At 38.2% G+C, this 23,975-nt stretch overlaps 1 protein-coding gene across 1 annotated transcript in view; it reads left to right on the top strand.

The window, feature by feature from the left end:
* Position 1: 1 nt before the first annotated feature.
* The window catches only part of psmb7 (proteasome 20S subunit beta 7), a gene marked incomplete at its 5' end in the record, with an annotated part of 61,423 nt that continues 37,449 nt past the window's right edge, over positions 2 to 23,975 (top strand). The window contains 5 exons of the mRNA XM_043719696.1: positions 2 to 60; positions 2,299 to 2,392; positions 6,858 to 6,955; positions 8,923 to 9,063; positions 12,374 to 12,489. Coding sequence (XP_043575631.1) covers positions 2 to 60; positions 2,299 to 2,392; positions 6,858 to 6,955; positions 8,923 to 9,063; positions 12,374 to 12,489 — 508 coding nt within the window. The remainder of the gene's footprint in view (positions 61 to 2,298; positions 2,393 to 6,857; positions 6,956 to 8,922; positions 9,064 to 12,373; positions 12,490 to 23,975) is intronic.

Genomic DNA, 23,975 nt, shown 5'->3' with positions numbered 1-23,975 from the left:
GGCGTCGCTGAGAGTTTGCCAGGAGCCAGTTGGTGGTTTCAGTTTCGAGAATTGTCGAAGGTGAGTCCCGCTCTGAATTCGAGATTCATCACTGATGTATTATTGTAATTCTGTCTGTCTCCCTGCCGCTGGAATCTGATTTATTGGAAAATATTCGTTTCTGCTTGTATTTGGCGATCGTGTCAAGGCGATCATGACTTAGCAGATTGACCTGATGTGGCTGAGTCATTTCTCCAGGTTTATGTATTTTTAACGTTTAAAAGTTAATGTCATGAAAAGAAAAATAATAATTCTATTGAATTCGTTTGTGTGAAATATATTAATGACGTATAAGTGTTCAAAATAAATCTAAATCGTGAATTGTGCTTAACTTTGTTTTAATCTGTTATTGAATGGGCGTTTTTAATTTTATTGGTGATTTTAATTTATTTAATTGAAACGTTCGCTAACAAACCGTTTTAAGTACTTGACCAATTTCTAGTATCTAAAAGAAATGAAGTTAACTTAAGGTTTTGTATTTTATGACATTTTAAGCTTTCTCAGCTATCTTTTTAGTTTTTACAAACAATTTCTATTGTTTAAATGTGAACGGATTTTAAGAATTTAAGGTAGAAATTCCTTCAATAATTTGTTTGTAGTTTCAGTTAATTTTATGGCGACCTAAGGGTTCTAGTAAAACTTAATGTTATGCCATGATAAATTGACGTAATGGTCTGTAATTGGATGTAGTGATTTGACATTGCATAATTGCAGGCATCATTCAACTATTCGCATGACCTCTTTAAAGAATTTTTAAAATTCCCACTATGAAAATATGACTTAACTGACAAAGCAACAAACTGCAGATGCTAGATATCAGACCAAAATAACAAAAACTTCTTAAATCTCAAGAATCAATAAGGAGAATGGACATGTTGATCTATCATCAGAATTTAATTTAGTTTTCATTATATGCCTAATTTTCTCTGGGTTGTGCAGATGTCAAGATTATTGGTTGAAGCTGAGATTTAAGAATAGATATCATTGATATGAAAAACATTGTAGAAATAAGGTAAATGAAATTTATGACTCTGACATGCAGCGGGTAAACACCAATATTGAATGGTTGGACCAATTTCTGAATTTGCTTACAAAATTGTATAATTTACTGAGAACAAAGGCATGAGGGATTTTCTGTTTAAAATCTTTCCCATCTTTATTGAAAATTATTCCTTAAAGATTATTTATTTGCTTGCTTTTCTCTGTGGGGTGGTTGCATATCCATGCTCTTCAATTCATCCATGTGTTGGCCAATATTTAGCTGCGACTTTCAATAAATGGACGTAAGTTTGCTCGCTGAGCTGGGAGGTTCATTTTCAGACGTTTTATCACCATACTAAGTAACATCATCAGTGAGCCTCCGGTGAAGCTTTCAATATATGTTGTCTTCAAGTGCTGAACACGACACAATTGTGCCTAATCCATTTGATGACCATTGCTCAGAATTGGATTCACTAGATCCATAGCAAGGACCCCAAATAATTTTGTCCCCTCACTTTATCCAGAGCACTAGGAACAGCTTCCATCTTCATTTGTTATCAGCAAGTTCAGAACAAAAGAAGAATTGAATTTGGAATCTTGTATTGTTAAGTAGATATTGGAGGCATTAAAAGAATCACTCAACATAATTAAATTACTGTAGGTGGATGTGAGTTAAAGTTGGGCAAAACAATGTTACATAATTGGTTGTTATGAGAAATATTTCTCCTCTCCCTTTTACGGCTGAGTTGTTTAAAGGCTTAAATATTTTCCTTTGTAGAATATAGAGTGCTTTCTAAGTTACACAGGACTTCAGTTTGTGCAATTAGAAGTACATTTTTTCACAATTGTGTACAGTTACTATGTGGTAAGGCTTGTGGTTATTCCTCATCAGGAGATGCAAGTGATATGCTGTGATGGCTTTGGGCATTAGATTGTTTGCTGTTGATGTCTCTGGCAATTGGATCGGTAACATGAATCTTTTCCATTCTGGTGACCTATTAAGATGGGCTTAAAAGTGCAAATTATGCAAACTTCACGGAGTGCAGTTTTACAACTACTTTGTGTCAGTGTGTAGTCGTACAACATCTAATAGATACTTTATTCTCTTATGAAGTTATTTTGCATCACATCAGTTTGACTGCACTTACCTGTGTGTAAAAAGAACAATTTATTTTTAAGTATGATTTTAAGCTGAAATTGAAAGCTGTTAGCTGAATAAATGAGTCTGGTATTTATGAACTTCTATGGATCTTTAGTAATGTGCTTTGTTTATTATAGGAATGCATTTATTGAAGCTGAACTTACAAAACAAGGTTTGAAAGTTTTTGAAGCAAGAAAAACTGGCACCACTATTGCAGGAGTTGTATTCAAGGTATCATGTTTTCAAATGCTTGGATTAGTAAATATGAAAACAAACATCCTTTTTCAATGCAACACAGAAATCATGAATCTATGAAAACGGTGGCATTTTGGTGCAATTTATTAAACTAAACTTGTTTGAATGATATACTGAATCTTTATGTTGTGATATTAGATTAGATTCCCTACAGTATGGAAACAGGCCCTTCGGCCCAACAAGTCCACACCGACCCTCCAAAGAGCAACCCACCCAGACCCATTCCCCTACATTTACCCCTGACTAATGCACCAAACGCTACGGGCAATTTAGCATGGCCAATTCACCTAACCTGCACATCTTTGGACTGTGGGAGGAAACCAGAGCACCTGGAGGTAACCCACACAGACACGGGAGAATGTGCAAAATCCACACAGACGGTTGCCCGAGGTGGGAATTGAACCCAGGTCCCTGGTGCTGTGAGCCACCGTGCCACTCCTGCTGTGAGCTAACGTGACTGTAAATAAACTTGTATTAAACTGCAATTTGCAGTATGCCATTAAAAAGAAACTTGGGTCATTTTATAACATAAAATTGTGAAGTTTAGCGGTCAGTCACAGCTACTTGTGTTTAAAACTCAACAAGAAGTGACTATGCCATTGTCAAAAATAATTTGATCTTTCAGATAAATCTAATTTTTTCTGCTATATTGTCTAGTTGGGAGATTTCAAATTTTTAATACAGAGATCATATTCAAAATAACAACTAATATGAAACTAATTGTAAGTGTTTGGTTCAGGAGAAAGCACAGTCATACCCTAAAAATTAACCAAGTGATTTTGCCGTACAACTATGTACATTTGTTTGAAATGTCAGTACATTAGGTACTGACGGGTTGATAGTGAACAGAAGTGAAGAGGGCCACTGACTCAAAATGTCCACTCTCATCTTTCACCATTGCTGCTGCCAGACCCCCTGTGTTTCTTCAGAAATTTTGTTTTTGTTTCAGGTTACCAGCGTCCTCAGTTCTTTGTGTTACCAACAGGTTTATGTTTGTCATTCCATAACAAAATAACTTCAGTTAAATGTGTTGGCATTTTTATACCAACATTTACAACATAATTTTTAAGTCTAGTCATTTTTATCACCATTTTAAAATTTTTACTTGTAATTTTCTATAATTCATTGGGCACAATTTGTGATGTACATGCACACCTGTCAGCCTTAAGCTTTTGTCATGGAATTAAGGATTTGATCGTTTTCTTCTGACAGTTTTATATATTTTCTTTCACATTTTCAACATGCTGTTTATGTATCAGGAAATGATTTTTTTGCTCTTTTATGATCATATTTTTATGATGGAATATATGCTTGCAGATCAAAAATCATTTTGTTGCCAATCAAGTTCAGTCGGGCTGCACTAGTGAAAGACCAATATTGTAGTAGATTTGCTCTTTGCACCCATATTTTATATCAACAGGAACATCTCCAGGCTGCTGAGTATTAACACTGATAATCTAACATAAAAGTTTTTCAAAACATTTTTTTCGACTGTGAACTCTCTAAAGAGTTCAAAAACTTGGTTCAATGAAAAATCAATCTGATAGAATTGTACCTCTGAGACAGTCAAACTGTCAGAAAGCTAAGATTTCTGTAATTGTATATCTTGGCAGTTGCACTGACTAAAATTATTCCACAAATTTAGTTAGCCTTTCAGAAGTTTTGCAGAGAAACACATCAATTAAATTTTTTAATTTATTAACCTACATAGTCAGGTAAGATTGGGATAAACTTGATTAACCTTACTGATGTTGTACCATTACTCATTCATTTATAATAATGTAAATTTATATCAGGCATCAGAAGCCACATTCCTGGGTTTCCTGATAATGATGCTTTAATGTAACAATGCATTTGCTATTTGTGGGATGGCATTGACCTCATGCAAATATGTCCTGATGTTTACAGAATGGGGACTTGTAGTAGAATGTGAGAAAGTGAAAATGTAAGTTCTATTAGAGTCATAGAGATGTACAGCATGGAAACGGACCCTCCGGTCCAACCCGTCCATGCCGACCAGATATCCCAACTCAATCTAGTCCCATCTGCCAGCGCCCGGCCCATATCCCTTCAAACCCTTCCTATTCATATACCCATCCAAATGCCCATTGCAATTGTACCAGCCTCCATCATTTCCTCTGGCAGCTCATTCCATACACGTACCACCCTCTGTGTGAAAAAGTTGTCCCTTTTATATCTTTCCCCTCTCACCCTAAACCTATGCCCTCTAGTTCTGGACTGCCCCGCCCTCAGGGAAAAGACTTTGTCTTTTAATCCTATCCATGTCCCTCATAATTTTGTAAACCTCTAGAAGGTCGCCCCTCAGCCTCCAACGCTCCAGCGAAAACAGCCCCAGCCTGTTCAGCCTCTCCCTATAGCTCAAATCCTCTAACTTTGGCAACATCCTTGTAAATGTTTTCTGAACCCTTTCAAGTTTCATAACATCTTTCCAATAGGAAGGAGACCAGAATTGCACACAATATTCCAACAGTGGCCTTACCAATGTCCTAGATAGATTTAGGGTGAGAGGGAAAGATATAAAAGGGACTAAGTTTGGAAATGAAATTGAAGATTGCTTTGTACATTTACTTCACTTCTTCGGATAATATGTTTAAAATTAAATGAAATGCTGACTTTGAAGGAATAGGACAAACCGATCATAATCATTTTTAAACAATCTGGTCAGACATGCTATGACACACCTCTGGAAGACATGTAACTTGAACCTTAAACCTTCTGGTCCAGAGATGGTGACACTACCATAGCGTCCAAGGTCTCTTCTAACTGACTGCAGTAAGCTTGTCGAACAAGGGATACTGGAGTGAAATCGGGAAACATCTCCTGCATAATGTGTAATAGAAACTGTCCCCCAGAAGATGGTAGATATTTAACAAATTGATGTTTTCAAGACTAATGAGAATCTTTTGCTAGCTAAGGGTATCAAGGGATACGGAACAAAAGTGGGTAAATGCAACTGAGATTAGCCACATTCTAATTGAATGGCAGAATAGAGTAAAGGGGCTTACATCTGTTGCTAAAATGACCTCAATTTAGTAAAAATGTTCCTTTTAAATTTTTTGAATTGAGAGAATCATAAAAAGTTTTTATTTACATTTTAAACAGTTTATCCACCATGTAGTTGTAATTATGTTAAGGTTCCAGTTTTAATCTGTTTTCACTGCCTTACACCTTAATAGCCTGTAAGTTTTTCATGATGTGTGAAACACTACTGTGTTGAGTAAAATGAGTGGAAATACCATTATTAGTAATACCTTTTTTGTGTTTCCACCTAGCTATCTGCAGTTTAAATTATCACATTGACCTGCCTTTTTTTTATTTAACCTATTTTTCTAATTAACCTGTTCAGAGGTTGTTAATCCACACCTCTGGAGCAGTTGCTTCCCAGTACAGGGACAGGGACACCAGCACTGCAAAAAGATGACTACCCATTTTTATAAAATACTAGGTTCGTAATGTTTCCAACTCTGACGTTTTTCTTAAGAATGCATTTCCATAGTAAGGCAAGTCTTCCCTTCTAAAATAATAATGCATTTCTGATAAAAGTTACTGCAGCAGAGGGCAATGCTCTTCATCTCCCAGTACGTACTTCATTGATGTGATTTTTCTGATTTGTGGCTATAATAAACTGCATAGTGCTATAATCAGTTTCCCAAAAATTTCAGTGTTAATTAGTCATAGGCTATTGTCCACCTAATTCTCCTATGTGTGCTGTTATGCCAGTCAATGAAGCAAGAAATGTCAAATCAATGACACCTGCCAATTCTACTGGTGGTATCTGTTTTACTAATAGAGGTCTTTGTTGTAAGAAATGTGAATTTAGATGGATAGATTTCAAGTCAAAGTGTGCAAAAGTTACTTACAAATTGTTAAAGTCACTTAAAAACTTGAAAAAACTATATAGAAACTTCACAAATTCATTTCAAGGATCATAATGAAAAGACTTGTTTTAAGTTGCGCTGCAGCATCTTCAAATCAAACATTTGCAAATTATTTTGGTGTCTGTTAAACTGCGGGTTGGTGATTAGCTACCATTTTTGATAAAAGCCAAAGAAATATGTCGGAGCAGTCTCTTCATCCAATCCTGCAGTGGAACCTTAACATAACTACAACTACATAGTGGATAAATTGTTTAAAATGTAAATACAAACTTTTTATGACTCAATTCCAAAAATTGAAAGGAACATTTTCGTTTCAAGAAGTTAAAACTGAAAACTGGTTACTTTCCACATTCGGATACAAATAAGCCACATTTAAACAATGCTGAATATGTTTTATGCTTTTCAAGCTTCATGTTTAAAAAACATCAGAAATTTGATGAGTGAAAAGTAGCTTAATTACACTCAGCACAAATGAAGAGCTTTCATGAATGCTCTTAGAATATCCTGATCTGCCCTTAAAACAATGTTTTTTTATCCTTAAGGATGGAGTCGTGCTGGGTGCTGATACGAGAGCAACTGAAGGCATGATTGTCGCTGACAAAAACTGCTCCAAGATTCACTACATTTCTCCTAATATTTAGTAAGTAATAATTCTGATATAACTATGAAAGAGAAAATTGGTTTGTGTGATGATTTCACTATTGTATGTACAACACGCTACTCATTTAAAGCCTAATGACTATGGCTAGAACTTAAATTGATGATTACATTGAATTCCTTGGGAAAAATTGAAAGACTGTTCCAAGTTGTGGTTATCTTTGCAAATTTTAAAATCTGTTTTAAGCAAATGCAAAGCAGAAAGTTATAGAGAGGATAAATGTCGTAATGCTTTGTTCATGTAACATCTCTGGTTATGACGAAGCGTCATGATCCTGAAACAACATGACTTTTTTTTTGCCATATGATGTGATCTGATGTATTTTCCTTCAAGCTGCTTTTCATGATTAGTTTCCATTATAGATCTTAATATAAGCAATAATCAGACATAGAATGTTTTTTCCCATTGAGTCTGCTGTCCCATTCACTATGATCAAGATTGACTTTTCCCTTAACTGCACTTTCCTGTGGGCACCCCATATCCCTTGATTCCTTGAGAGATCAAAAATCTATTGAGCTCTGTCTTGAATGTATTCAATAATGCAACATTTACAACCTCTGGGATACGTAGTTCCACAGATTCACAACCCTCTGAGTAAATAACATTTTCCAATTTCTGCCTTAAATGACCAATTCTTTATCCTGGGTTTGTGGTCTGTGTTCCAGATGGGGGAAATAACAGGTTATTGTAGAATATTTTGATAAAATTAGGTACAGTAAGAACAGTTGACTTAAAGGAACTAAATCACATCTGCAAATATAAGTGTGTCGAATTATCCAACAATCTGTAACCCTAGATAAAAGCAAATTACTGTGGATGCTGGAATCTGAAACCAAAGAAGAGAAAATGCTGGAAAATCTCAGCAAGTCTGGCAGCATCTGTAAGGATAGAAAAGAGCTGACGTTCTGAGTCTAACTGACCCTTTGTCAAAGCTTGTCAATTCTCTTCCTGGAATGCCTACCCTGAAGAAGTACTGCTCTTCTCCCAGGTTTGACATAGGGTCAGTTAGACTCGAAATGTCAGCTCTTTTCTCTCCTTACAGATGCTGCCAGACTTGCTGAGATTTTCCAGCATTTTCTCTTTTTTGGAATCTGTAACCCTACTTCACTCTTGATGCATTACATTCAACATCGTGGGAGGTAAAGTGATAGTATTCTCATCTGAGTCAGTAGGCCATGAGTTCAAGTTCTAGTCTAGAGATCTGAGGACATAATCCAGCCTGCTACTTCAATGGAATTGCACTGTTGGGTGTTAATGTTCAAAGCTGAGACAGATTTTTAATCAGTGAGGGAGTCTAGGGTTATTAGGAAAAGGCAGGAAAGCAGAATTGAGAATTATCAGGTTGGCTTTGATCTCATTGAATGATGGAGCAGATTTGATGGGCTGAATGGCCTGCCCTGCCCCCCCACATCTTTTGACCTTATGATATGTTAAAGGCTTTGACTAAAATACTGCATGGCACTATTTGAGGAAGACGAAAAGTTACCTTTGGTGTGTCAGTCGAGAATTATCCCGCAAATAATGCCACTGAAATAGGTTATCCACCCTTTATTTTCTTGTAGTTGTGGGATCTTTCTTTGTGCATACTGGGGCTATTTCTTGTATTACAAGGACAATTATCTTTCCAAACTACAGCATAAGCTGTGAAATGCTTCAGAGTGTCCTCAGGTTGTGATATTTGAGGTAAACATGTGAGTTCCTTCCTTAATTTTCTTGTCTGTTTTCCTGTCTTGTTTTTCTCTCTTTCTAATTTTGTTTATTTAGTGACGCAGTATGGTGAGTTTTTTGAAGCCCCTCATCACTGACACTATCCACTCTTTGAGAAGGCAAACTTATTAATTTACTGACCACCGGCAATGCCACAAGCAATTGCTAGCAGCACTTAAAATCATGGAATTTTGTATCATTTGAGAATTGTAACTGGCTGAGATTTCTGTAACCCTGTTTAGTTGCTGTGGTGCTGGGACTGCTGCAGACACAGAGATGACCACTCAACTGATCTCATCCAATCTGGAGCTACATGCTTTATCCACTGGACGCCTTGCACGTGTGGCCACTGCAAATCGCATGCTGAAGCAAATGCTTTTCAGGTGAATAAAACTTGGTGAAATTACAATTAATATTTAACTTGCCAATTTTATCCTAACTTAGAATTCAGATTTCTAACCGGCTGACGGTTTCAGTAATTCCATTGGGATTTTCGCAGCATTCACCTTCTGCTGTGGTTGCTAATTGGCAGTCTCAACTTCAGCAAATGTGATATGTATGTGAGCTGCTGCCTCTGGAGGCTTCTGCACCTCGTTAGTGGTGGTTTTCATGTTACTTACAAATGCAATGGCTATCCTGGAAGCAATAAGTATGTTGTTGCTGGAGGAACACTTAGCCCTGTTGTCCTCTGGCCAATAGACTGATAGTCTCTGACTGGCCATGTAGGCCAGGATGTGGTTTTGTGATCATTAGTCTGTACATGTTGTAATCCATGAAATATTACTGTGGAATCCACAGTGCATTGGAAGCAGGATGGTTTAGACAGTGAAGTCCTGAGGCAATATTGCAGGCTTGTGTCTTGTTACTGATCTGTAATACAAAGATGCCATTAGACAAAAATTGGTTATTGGAGTTAAGTCAAAAGTGTAAACTTTTACAGGCATGGCTATAACTTTGCTTTTCTGAATCTGCTCCACATAAGCACCTATAACCACTTAACTGTCAGGTTAAATCTATGAACTGAGGGTGGGTGAATCAGGTGGGTGATGGTGGATCAGTAGCTCATTTTACACACACTCCTACTTCATTGGAAAAGAAAATTATTGGAATTAATATCACAATTAATAATCGAGCTAATATCCATTTGTTTCTGGCATCCCAAGATTGGCCCAGCTACTTTCTTTGCACTTGACAGTACTTAGGGGAGGGAATGTAACAAAGTTTGGGAGAAGATTTGTAGCTCGGGTGCTCATTGTTGTGGTTCTGTTCACCGAGCTGGGAATTTGTGTTGCAGACGTTTCGTCCCCTGTCTAGGTGACATCCTCAGTGCTTGGGAGCCTGCTGTGAAGCGCTTCTGTGAGGAAACATCACAGAAGCGCTTCACAGGAGGCTCCCAAGTACTGAGGATGTCACCTAGACAGGGAACGAAACATCTGCAATACAAATTCCCAGCTCGGCCAACAGGGAATGTAACAGGCAATATATAACATATAGGTTGTACCATTTCTTAGGGATTGCAGCTCATTATTGATATATAGGACAATGGGCTGGAGCTAAGTATTAAAACCTCTTGTGCAAAAGCAAGGTACTGCGAGTGCTGGAAATATGAACTGAAAACAAAATTTTAAAATGTTCGCCGGGCCTGGTAACAATTGTGGAGAAAGCTGTGGAGTTTTCAGGTCACAATGTTTCATCAAAAGTGCTATTCTAAAACTAATATTTATTATGAGTTTATTTAATAAACTGAATTTGAATTCTCCATCTTGGTGGGATTTGAACTCACCATTACTGGATTCCTAATCCAGAAACATTGCCATTGTATTAGCATTGTCTGTCGAAACCAGTTTTTGTCTTTACTTCTTTTAAAGGACATGCTAACTGTTGAATAAATAGGCAGCCCTGGATGCAATCAAAGAACATGATCCTATTGTGGTTTTAATAGTTTATGATACCCTGGTTTTCTTATAATTTCCAAGGGTTTTAGCCATCATAGATCCATATCCATCTAACTTTGCTCAAGCATTCATCCTCAATTATCTTTTTCCAGTTTTAAATGGTCTGTACTGTATTCCAGTTACTTGTGCTCCTTAGGTGAATTGGCCATGCTAAATTGCCCATAATGTTCAGGGATGTGTAGGTTGGGTGTATTAGTCAGGGGTAAATATAAGGTTGGGGAATCCCTGCTACCGTTCTGAAACAAGGGGACAACATTAGCAATTTTCCAGTCCTCTGGTACCTCCCCAATTTTAAAGTGGCATGGTGACTCAGTGGTTAGCACTACTGCCTCACACCACCAGGGTGCCAGGTTCGATTTGGGCCTTCGGGCGACTGTCTCTGCAGAGTTTGCACGTTCTCCCTGTGTCTGTGTGGGTTTCCTCTGGGTGTTCCGGTTTCCTCCCACAATCCAACGATGTGCAGGTCAGGTGAATTGGCCATGCTAAATTGCCCATAGTGTTAGGTGCATCATTCAGGGGGAAATGGGTCTGGGTGGGTTACTCTTCGAAGGGTCAATGGACTGGTTGGGCCAAAGGGCCTGTTTCTATACTGTAGGGAATCTAATCTAATCTACTCTGCAAATCACCAATAATTAAATGTTATGTGACTAAAAGTTTGTCTTTAATTAGTGAGTTCATCCATTGTAAATTCTTGTTTTATCCCAATGTTTTTCCTTCCTTTATCATTGTGGAGCTGACATAATAATTTCTGGTCCAGTGCAGTCAACTATCTGGCTCCGTTTGTTTTCATACTCAAAAGCATCAGGTTATCCAGTAATAAATTGAACAACTAAGTGACACAAATAGGGACTCTGACCTAAAAACTCTGTACCATCAATTAATTTGGACAAGGCAATTTTGGTTTTGGGACAGGGATGTTAGAAATACTGAACAGGAAAAGCAGAACCTGTGGATAGACAAGTTAAGATAACATTTCTGAAATGTTATCACTGTTCTCTTCATAGACACCGTGTGACCTATTAAATATTTTCTGCAATTTCTATTGTTTCAAATTTCCTACATCCTATGGCACTTTGTTTTTCAATGGCATAGACTGAACCTCTCTAATATGTAATTTTTTTGATTTGCCTTTAGATGAGGGAAAGCATATTTTCATAAGTTCTTCTGCACCACTCTTAATCAAATGCTTTTGGTGACTTTGAAAGATTTGCTACACTACATCTGGAATATGATGCATGATGTAAAAGGAATCAGTGGTGGAGCCCAGAAGAGATGCATATTTCTAAATCTTGGTACTAATTTGCTACAAACTAAAACTGATGATCAGTTGTACCTATAAACCATTTTTATGTCCCACTATTGTGAGAGCTATAGTTTGAAGATTCTTTGATTTATTTTTGAGTTCCTGATCTTGGATGAAGCAGCAACTCTAAGGTACTTACCCTGCTGATTGAGAAAGCTTGTCAAAATTCAAGTGTCTTCAAGAAGGACCTTGTTAAAGGGGAATTGAAAACCTGTGATTAAGTGCCTTGTCTCTTATTTTTGAGTATCATGTATGTATTTTTAATGAAAAAGGAAGAAAATCATAGTGTTGGGTTAATATTTTCATCCACATTAGTTAGAGCCTTTTTCTACTCAAAACAAAGAAGTTAGATAGAATTCATATCATCAGTTGTCCTCCATGTGTAACTGTACCTCTGCTACTAAATAAAGCATCTATTAATTTTTCCTAAACTAGATATCAAGGATACATTGGTGCAGCACTTGTACTTGGTGGAGTAGATTGTACAGGCCCTCATCTGTATAGCATTTATCCACATGGATCCACTGACACATTACCATATGTAACTATGGGTGAGTGATTTTTTTAAGATTCCTCAATATCTTTTGCTTAAAGAAATAAAAATACCACAGAAAATCATTGTATTTTAAAAGACTGAATTCGGCATTGAGCACAAAATTTAATTAGATCATGGGTGCATTTGTTTTGAGGTAGAGGTATTGGTTTGATTTTTCAGAATTCTATAGATTTTAGAATGAACTGCAATTAGAAAGTAGCAAAAGGAATCATGTATTTCAAGATCAGAGCAGGAGAGAAAACGGTGCAATATGGCTGTTAGCTAATATCAGCAATAAGGTAGATACTAGATGTGTTAGTCTGATGGGTAACAGTACTTGCAAACCAGTACAATTAGTTAGAGTCAAAATTGACTTCTTAGAGAGAGAGACTACATTTGATGAGTTTCTGAGGGTTTTAATTTGCAGTATAGTGAAGGGAATATCCGTGAGTGTAGCGTATTTGATTATTCAATTAGTCACATTATTATATGAAGTCAGGACGGATGGGAATATGGATAATGTATTAACTTGGATTGAGAAATTGATCTGGGTACAAAACAAAGAGTAAGAATGAACAGGTAATTTTTAGGTTGGCGGGATGCTGCAAAGATTAATGGTATTTGAAATTTCTTTTGAGGGTATCCAGACTTTCTGACTATGTATAGCTTACTCCTCATCTAGCTATGAGGAAGACACCGAAGAAACTGCTTATAGACAAATCAAGTGCTTAGGCAAGAGCATAGCTGAAATATTACAAGAGAGATGTGAAATTATTTGCTTTGGAAAATGACACAAGCAGAATTCTTTTTGCAAGTTGAGAGAGTGGGAAATGTTAGTATTGAGCAGAATCTGGATGTCTTTTTACACAAGCAAGTTAACATACAAGTATAGAAAGCAATTAATCGTTTAACTTCATCATGAAGGATTTGAAGTACAAAAGTAAAGACATTCATACAGTATTGATGCAATCGCACCTGGAGTCTTGTGTGCAACTTTGGTGTCCTTATCTGAGAAAGGGGTATGCTTTCCTTAGATGAGTGAAATGAAGATTCACTAGACTGATTTCTGAAATGAGGTTATTGTCCGATGAGGTCAATATTACCTTGAATTTAGAAAATTAGAGGCAATTTCATTGCAACATATGAAGTTCTTGAGAGGCTAGTTTAAGAAGTGGTGAGAAGATAATTTCCCTTATTGACAAATGTAGAATTAGGAATCACAGTCTCAGAATTTAGCTATTTAGGTTTGAGGGGAAATGTTCCTTTACTCAGGCATTATGAATCTGCAAATACATCTATGTTTTTACAGAATTTCACTCCGTAAATACGCGAACATCAGATATGTCAAACTTTTCCCAAAAAAGCATACACTTCTAGTGTAGCAGAATAGCTATTTTAATATTGAAGGAAGTTGATTCTTATGTGGCAAATTTATTTATTTGTTTCACTGCTGTGTATTTTACAGTCTCCTTATATCTTGTAACTGTGCTAATAAAAATGTACAAAATCTGGCTGCATATCCCAGGTTTATATCATTTGCATAAATGTAATAGGATTTGCAGCAGAGTACTACAAGTTGCAATGTCTTCATTATTTTCTGCTTTGCTTTTAAAATGCAATTCAGAAAGTGGTAGAGTGCTTCAGAAGCCAGTAGGTGGTGTCATTGCACTTAGCTCCGATATTGTGCATGAAAAGGCTTCTTAAAAATTTCAAGAATAGAAATGGAACTGAAGGTTGTGTATAACTGTTTAAATGTAATTTGCTATCTAGAAGTTATAGTTGCCTCTTAAGAGGCATTGTATTTTCAAATTCTATTCCATTGCATTTTCCATAGTGTTCAGCGATGTGGAGGCTAGGTGTATTAGGCAGGGGTAAATATAGGGTAGAAGAATGAATCTGGGTGGGTTACTCTTCGGAGGGTCGGTGTGGACTTGTTGGGCCGAAGGGCCTGTTTCCACACTAGGGATTCTAATTCTAAAAAAAATTCTGAATATTAAAATATAAAGTGCATTACTGTTGTATTTTATATAGGTCAGACCTGATGGCAATTGAGAATACTGTCAGCTGCTTTGTACAATCTATTGTTGACTGACCCTCTTTAAAACAAATTTCTACTTGCTCTTCATGTCACATTCTTGAATGGGGAAAGGACATGTTGGACGGGAGGGGAATAAAGTCATCTTTATATGCACGTATGCCTTTGAAAATATTCTGAATCCACAAACATCCTGTTTTCTCATTGTCCATACTTTATTACTATTTGTGATCTGTTTACCCTTTGCAGTTACCATTGTCAATCACATGACAATTTGTGAAAGAAAAACTTCAAACTGTATGATGGCTACCTTTCAAGCTGTGAAGTTTTCTAAATTCATTTGAAATGTTAAACTCATAACCATGTCCAACTTGAGCAGAGCTGAAGCTCGGAGAGAACTAGTTAATGATCATTTTCAATAATGGTAAAAGACACCAACTGCTTAAAGAATTACTTTTCTCCACAGTAAAATTGTCTTGGAGAGAAATGTATACATGTATCTAACTAATTCTGCCATCATGCATTGTGGAGATTGATGCAGTTTTCAAACTGAGTGAAATTAAATCCTGGTCCCTACAAGTAGCACAATAGAGGTCATATTGCATGTCAAGCTATCACTACCATCCTCTTTTTCTCAGTTTCTCAACTTCTGTTAATTCTGCTATTTTTAAATAATGAAATGGATGTTGTAGTACTAGTTACAAAATAATAGACTTAGCAAGATGATCGAGACTGAAGGTTTTGTAGTAGTATTTCTCAAGGACAAATGTGCAATGAAAAGTCATCTTCAATGTGATACAAGTTCTTATTTTGTTTGAGTGAAATGCATTTCTCCTCTCTTTCACATATTGAGATTAGTATTTTATTTGACTTTTGCTACGTCTTTCCTGACTGCTATTTGATCATTTGCATCTACCCATTGTCTTTTGTTAAATATAATACCTTTCCCCATCAGAGAGCCAGATTCTTGCTGGACGTATGAGTAATTAAGTTTCCATTCACTTAGGCTATATTCCATGATTTTAGATCAGCAGATAGAATATTGATTTGCAGTTAACAATATCTTCTTGTAATACTTCTGGATGTGAAATAAGAGAGCTCTGATTAACATGCATAGAGTCATAGAGATTTACAGCACGGAAACAGACCCTTTGGTCCAACTTGACCATGCTGACCAGATATCCTAAATTAATCTAGTCCCATTTGCCAGCACTTGGACTACATCCCCCTAAAGTCTTCCTATTCGCATACCCATCCAGATACCTTTTAAATGTTGTAATTGTACCAGCCTCCAACAAACCTCTGGCAGCTCATCCCATACACACACCACCCTTTGCATGAAAATGTTGCTCCTTAAGTCTCTTTGAGGTCTTTCCCCTCTCACCTTAAACTTATGCCCTCTAGTTCTGGACACCTGCATCCCAGGGAAAAGACCTTGTCTGTTTACCCTAACCATCCCCCCTCATGTTTTTGTAAACCTCTATGAGGTCACCCCTCAGCCTCTGACACTCCAGGGAAAAGAGCCCCTGCCTATTCAGCCTCCCCCAATAGCGCTCACCCCCCAACCCTTGCAACATCCTTGCAAATCTTTTCTGAACCCTTTTAAGTTTCTTAACATCCTGAAGGTCTGTTTCCATGCTGGACATCTCTATGACTCTATAATGGCATACAGTATTTCAAAAGTGGCCTAACCAATGTCCTGTACAGCCACAACCTGACCTCCCAACTTCTATACTCAATGTTCTGACCAATAATGGAAAGCATACCAATGCCTTCTTCACTATCCTATCTACCTGCGACTCCACTTTCAACCTGTACTCCAAAGTCTCTTTGTTCAGCAACACTCCCTAGGACCTTACCATTCAGTGCATAAGTCCTGCTAAGATTTGCTTGCCCAAAATGAAATCATCACATTTATCTGAATTAAACTCCTTCTGCCATTCCTCAGCCCATTGATCAAGACCCTGTAGTACTCTGAGGTAACCTTCTTCGCTGTCCACTACACCTGTAATTTTAATGTCATCTGCAAACTGACTAACTATACCTCCTATATTCACATCCAAATCATTTATATAGATGACAAAAAGCAGTGGACTCAGCACCAATCCTTGTGGCACACCACCGGTCGCAGACCACCAGTCTGAAAAGCAACCTTCCATCACTCCCCTCTTTCTTCTACCTTCGAGCCAGTTCCAGATCTCAGTTTCAAGATGGAATATTTAAAATTTGTGTGTGCGAGTGAAAGTTCATATTTAAATCTGTTTTACTTTAATTTCATGAGTAACCAAATGTCCATAAAGACCACTAATTACTTGCTAAACCAGGTTCAACATTGTATTGCAGCCATACGCTTTATTATGACATTGAAGCAAGGTGACCTCCTTTAGGAGTGTATCATTGCTGCATGCTGAAGTTGGTTTGTAGCCCAATAAAGGAGTTGTACCAAAACAGAATCAGAAATTACAGGTGAAACTCATCAGATCTGGCAGTGTCTGTGGGAGGAAAGCAGAATTAACGTTTCGAGTCCAATGACTCTTCATCAGAGCAGATGCAGTGAGGTTGGCTAACGTGGTGCCACTGTTTAAGAAAGGTGGTAAGGACAAGCCAGGGAACTATAGACCAGTGAGCCTGACCTCAATGGTGGGCAAGTTGTTGGAGGGAATCCTGAGGAACAGAATGTGCATGTATTTGAAAAGGGAAGGACTGATTAGGGGTAGTCAACATGGCTTTGTGCATGGGAAATCATGTCTCACAAACTTGATTGAGTTTTTTGAAGAAGTAATAAAGAGGATTGATGAGGGCAGAGCAGTAGATGTGAGCTATATGGACTTTAGTAAGGTGTTTGACAAGGTTCCCCATGGGAAACTGATTAGCAAGGTTGGATCTCATGGAATACAGGGAGAACTCGACATTTGGATACAGAACTGGCTCAAAAGTAGAAGACAGAGGGTGGTGGTGGAGGGTTGTTTTTCAGACTGGAGGCCTGTGACCAGTGGAGTGCCACAAGGATCAGTGCTGGGTCCTCTACTTTTTGTCATTTACATAAATGATTTGGATGTGAGCATAGCCGGTACAGTTAATAAGTTTGCAGATGACACCAAAATTGGAGGTGTAGTGGACAGCAAGGAAGGTTACCTCAGATTACAACAGGATCTTGATCAGATGGGCCAATGGGCTGAGAAGTGGCAGATGGAGTTTAATTCAGATAAATGTAGGGTGCTGCATTTTGGGAAACGAATCTTAGCAGGACTTATATACCTTAATGGTAAGGTCCTAAGAAGTGTTGTTGAACAAAGAGACCTTGGAGTGCAGGTTCATAGCTCCTTGAAAGTGGAGTCGCAGGTAGATAGGATGGTGAAGGCGGCGTTTGGTATGCTTTCCTTTATTAGTCAGAGTATTGAGAACAGGAGTTGGAAGGTCAGGTTGTGGCTGTACAGGACATTGGTTAGGCCACTATTGGAATATTGCGTGCAATTCTGGTATCCTTCCTATCGGAAAGATGTTGTGAAACTTGAAAGGATTCAGAAAAGATTTTCAAGGATGTTGCCAGGGTTGAAGGATTTGAGATATAGGCAGAGGCTGAACAGGCTGGGGCTGTTTTAATTGCAACATTTAAAAGGCATTTGGATGGGAATATGAATAGGAAGGGTTTGGAGGGATATGGTCTGGGTGCTGGTAGGTGGGACTAGATTGGGTTGGAATATCTGGTCGGCATGGACGGGTTGGACTGGACGGTCTGTTTCTATGCTGTATATCTCTCTGACTCTCTGCCTGCAGTTCTTTGTTTTATTATAAAGGAATTGTACTGTATCTTTCCATGACAGCAACAACCTTACAGTTACTGAAGTAATGCTGATTGCATGTTATTCCTGTTCAATTGACCTTTCTATTCAGTGTAGTATTTGTTGTGGTGCCATCCAAAGGCAAGAATGATGCACCACAACAGCCAGTTGAGGTCAGTTTTCCAGTAGAAAATATCCACCTTATAACTTGATGAGATGGTCATTTATTCATTTGTTCACTTTCTGAATAAAACATGGGAGCAAAGATGGCCAGTTTTGCAAGGCATCCCAAGGATACTTGAAAAAGCTGAGATACCAAATCAGTCCTAGATGATTTCTATGTGCCTTGAATGGTGTCTAAAGTACCGCATTGGACCACTGTTGTGCCTCTGAGAAATTGGGCTGCCAGGCACGTTCAGTGCAGGCTTTCTTGGTGCAGGTACTGCTCTGCCACTAAAATGTTAAGTTTTAATTAGCTTTCCAGCACTGACATAACTTACACTAAAAATGCACTAATCTGATTTCCTGCACTTGACCCATATCCTCGAATGTTATGATATTTGAAGTACTCATCCAAATATTTTTTAAAGGTTGTAAGGTTTCAAGACTCTACTTCTGTTCCCAGATTCTCACCACCCACTGAGAAGTTTTTTTCCCCAAGTCCCCTCTGAATCTGCAGCCGCTTACCCTAACACTATGCCCTCATGACTGACCCCTCGACAACGAGGAACAGCTGCTGTCTATTCACCCTTTTTATACCCCTCATAATCTTGTACAATTCAATCATGCCCCCCCCCATCTTCTTGCCGTAAAAAAAATCCAAGCCTATCTCCCTCGTCTCTCTTTCTAGCCCAGTTTCTCTATTCCAGGCAACATGCTGGTGAACCTTCTCTCTAGTGCTAACACATCCTTCCTGTAATGAGATGATCAGACCTGCACACAGTACTGCAGTTGTGGCCTGACCAACTCTCCCTACAACTCCAACATTACGTCCTTGCTTTTACACTCTATGCCATGATGATGAAAGCAAGTGTCCTAAAAGCCACCTTAACTATTCTATTCACGTACTCTGCTGACTTCAGGGATCTGTGATTAATTCCCCAAGGTCCCTCTGTTCTTCTAAGCTACCCAGTGTCCTGCCATTCATTAAATACTACCTCAGCTTGTTCTTCTTCCAAAGTGCATCACCTCACACTGTTCTGCCCATCTGACCAGCCCATCTATATCTTTTTGTAATCTATAACCATTATCTTCAGTATTAACCACTTTACAAACCTTGGTGACATCTGCAAATTTGCTTAACGTTCCCCCCCACCCACATTTTCACCTATATCATTTATGTATATAACAAACAGTAAAAGTCCCAATACTGATCGTTGTGGTACATCGCTAGTCACTGGCCTCCAATCACTTAAACAGCCTTCTTCCCTTACACTTTGTGTTCTATTACTCAGTCAGTTTCTGATCCATCTTGCCAGGACACCTGGGTGTCCATCCTTGCTGATTTACGTTTGGTCCATATCATATCCGAGTAAAAATACCACTTTGAGTTTGTGTCGCCTCCTGTAATCTTGCCTTCTTTGAATCTATGTTCACTTTCCTTGCATCTCTCTGTAACTTGGATGTTATTTTCTGTTAAAGGTGTATGCATTTCTTTTCCTGCCATCTTACCAAAGTCCACTTGCTTCAGAGTTAATAAAAGAGTTTATCTTTTAAACCCTGCTGCTCACGCCATTATTTTGAGCCTAGTTCTCTCTTGTTGTATTAATGTACCATTTACTTAAAGGTGCCATCTATTAATCAAAAGCATTCCGTGATGTAAATTACAGAAACTTGGAATATTCAAATGCAGTTTCGATAGTTTAAACTTGTAATAATCAGCTACATATAAGACTAATCTTGTGTGGTTTTACCTGCATATAGTCAGCATCAAGAAAAGCAAAAGAAGGAATAATGTTAAATATGATCAATCCTGGGTGTCTTTATAAGATTGGGGAAATACAATAAGTTCACTTAGAAGGCAATTCATTTGGCTTTCTCTGGATTGTTTATTTACCGCTTTAAGTGTCTAATCCATGCTGCTGTTTTAATACAATCCATACAGACATATTGGCTCCTTTTACATTGGTATTTCACAAGCTAGGTGATATCTGCCTTTGAAGTGTCACTGTTGGAAGGTTTTCTGTGGTAGTTCTCAAAAATGATTTCTGTGCAATTCACTCAGTTCTATTAAATGGGTTTTGTAAACTATTTTGTTTAGTGTATGTCTTAATTGGGAAATAACAGAAGTTATATTTCCATTCTAATTTTTCCATTCTGGATCTGTGAAAAAATGGATTGTCAAAGTTATTACTGAGCCTCTCGCTGGCTGTACAATGCAGGCTTGTATATAGTACCTTTCTCAAAAACGTTTGCCAATTGCAAAGAAAAACTACATTAGAAACTGAGACCGGAGCCGCTCAAAAGATTAAAAATGCTCTGCTTACTCTGGAGTGAAATCATCAAATTAAACTGTTTGTGCTGACAAAAGATAAATTTGGTTTTCAGCAAACGGTGCAAGATAGTTTGATTGCTTGGCTTGTCCAGGGATGCTCTTGGCAGACACTTGTAATGAAATGTGGAGCGTTTGCATAAAATTAAAGTGTTGCAGGCGATCAGCAGTTCAGCTATAGGAAAGCAAGAAGAGATCTTCTTCAATCTCTTGTGGATAACTTACTCCCCTGACGCTGAAGTTGTTTCATATTCATAAATCAGCTTTTTGTGCATTGGCAATGTCGGCCTGCGGAGCAAGCATTACCACCTAGAGACTAGGCCTCTCAGCCAGGAACCTGGGTGAAAAATGATCACAATTGATGGGGCTGCGGAGTGCACCAAATTTTTACACAGAACAAGCAGCAAATTGAATAACAATGAGTAAGTGTGAATAAGCACTCTGTCACACCATTCTGACACTGATGGATGAGAAGGTCCTAAATGTTGTACTTTCGCCGCTGCACAGATCCTGTACTGTGGCAGGTTTCAGAATAAGGAACAGGCTGAAGTGGCAAATGGGGCCTTCGATACTTAAAATGGACTGCTGTGTAGCATTACTGCAGGGTTAGGAGAATGCCACAAAAGGCATTTAGGAAAAATGAGAAATCCTGTTTAAAGGAACTAATTATAATGTTCTTGAAAAGGTGACAGCATTTCAAACAGTAAGACTCTCATAACCTCAAGACCTTCTGTTACTGTTTAAATTTAATACATGAACTTGCAGGTGTATAGAGAAAATAGAAATTCTTCAAGTCATCTTGAAAGTCTACTTATGAGGCTAGCTTGTACATTTTAAAAGCTAAATGTCTTAAATATTCAAAAGCAAGGGTCTTTAAAGGTCAGACTTCAGAATGTTGGCTTGCAGCATAACTTGTCACTGATCAAGCACGTCAGTTCTGTCGTACTCATTCAAACATTACACCATTTTTAACAACCAGTGTATCTTTACTGTGATGGATGAACCAGACACCAAAAATCTCCTCTGCTGCCATGTTTTACAAAACTAACTTTATGCCCATCATTATTAAACTTTGGAACAAAAGAATAAAACAGTATGTGTCTGTATTTGTATATAAATTGTTGAAGTAGACTATAAGGCATTCAGTAAAACTTCATTTTAACGCAAATTTAAAATGTTCATCAAGCTTTCCAAATTTAAAGTCATAAGACTCATACAGCATCGTCCATGCCAACCATATTCCCAAACCAATCTAGTCTCGTTTGCCTACATGTGGCCCATATCCCTCCAACTCTTTCATATTCATTTATTTATCCAAATGTCTTTTAACTGTTGTACATGCGCCAGCATCCACCAGTTCATTCCACATACGAACCACTCTGTGTGAAATAGTTACCCTTCATATTCTTTTTAACTCTTTCTTCTCTCACCTTAAAAATATGCACTCTAATTTCAAACACCTCCACCTTAGGGAAAAGACCCTTGCTATTTACCTTATCTATGCCCCTCATTATTTTATAAACTTCTATAAGGTCATCCTTCAACCTCCTACGCTCCCGTGAAAAATGTCCCAGCCCTATTCAGCCTATCTTTTTAACTCAAGCCCTCTATTCTTGACAATTTTTTGGTAAATCTTGTCTGAATCTTCTTGAATTTAATAATAGCCTTCCTATAGCAGGGCAACCAGAACTGTACACAATACTCCAGAAGAGGACTCACCAACATCCTATGTCACCTGATGTCCCAACTTCTGTACTCAAAAATCTGAGTAATGAAGGCAAGCGTGCTAACTGCCTGATTAACGACCCTGTTTTGCATATGACACAAATTTCAAAGAACTATATACTTAGCTCTTAGGTCTCTCTCTGTTCTACAACACGACACAGGCCCCTACCTTTAATTGAGTCCTGCCCTTGGTTGTTTTATCAAAATGCAATACCCCTCATTTATCTAAATTAAACAATCTGCCACTCCTCAGACCATTGACTCAATTGATTAAAATCTCTTTGTAATCTTTGATAACCTTCACTGCCCACTATACCACCAATGTTAGTGTCTTCTGCAAACTTACTAACTATGCCTCCTTAATTCTCACCCAAATTGTTTATATAGATGGCAAACAAAGTGGACCCAGTATAAATCTCCATGGAATATCACTGATCACAGGCCGCCAGTCTGAGAAACAACCCTCCCACCACCACCCTCTGACTCTTAGCATCAAGCCAAGTTTGCATCCAATTGGCAGGCTTTCCCTGAAACCGATGTGATCTAACTTTACTAATTAGTCTACTATGCAGACCCTTGTCAAAAGCTTTGCTAAAGTCCATGTAAACTACATCTACCTCTGTCCTCATCAATCTTTTTGGTTATTTCCTCAAAAAATGCAATCAAGTTTGAGTGAGACAATTTCCCTTGCACTAGTCCATGCTGACAATCCTCAATTAATCCTTGCATTTCCAAATGCATGTAAATGCTATCTTTCAAAATAACCTTCAACAACTTACCCACCACCAATGTCAGACTCTCAGATCTGTAGATCTCAGGCTTCTTATTTAAACCTTTCTTAACTAAAGGCACACCATTGGCCACCGTCCAGTCCTCTGGCACCTGATACAAATATCTCTGCAGAGGGCCCTGAAATTTCTTATCTAACTTCCCACAACTTTTTTGAGGAAACTACCATTTATTGTACTGGAGAAAGACTATAAGAGTTTCTCTCATTTCGGTCCTGGAACTAGGTATCTGTTTGGAGGTCCACAGACTTCTCACAGGGAAGCGATATTCGAAGACGTGTTATCCTAGGTCCCCATTGTTGTGTCACCCCTGATGACTCGTTTGAAAATCTCAACAGTGCAGGATGAAAGTGAGTTGCTTTCTTGGTTGATGATATGATATGAAAATATGTGCAAGAGGAGCCAAGCATTCAATTTACCAGTTTACACAAAATATTATTCACATTTCTGGTCCCCTTCCTATCAGAAGGATGTTGTGAAACTTGAGGGGGTTCAGAGGAGACTTACAGGGCTGTTCAAAAAGACCCCACCACCAGGGATATATTTCCCTCCCCACCCCTTTCCGCCTTTCGCAAAGACCGTTCCCTCCGTGACTACCTGGTCAGATCCACGCCCTCCTACGACCCACCCTCCCATCCTGGCACTTTCCCCTGCCACCCCAGGAACTGTAAAACCTGCGCC

This window comes from Chiloscyllium plagiosum, chromosome 30, assembly GCF_004010195.1.
Source record: "Chiloscyllium plagiosum isolate BGI_BamShark_2017 chromosome 30, ASM401019v2, whole genome shotgun sequence".
In the NCBI taxonomy this organism is placed as follows: domain Eukaryota; kingdom Metazoa; phylum Chordata; class Chondrichthyes; order Orectolobiformes; family Hemiscylliidae; genus Chiloscyllium; species Chiloscyllium plagiosum.
The sequence above is the reverse complement of the archived record's forward strand: the minus strand, read 5'-3'. Positions and strand labels throughout refer to the sequence as shown.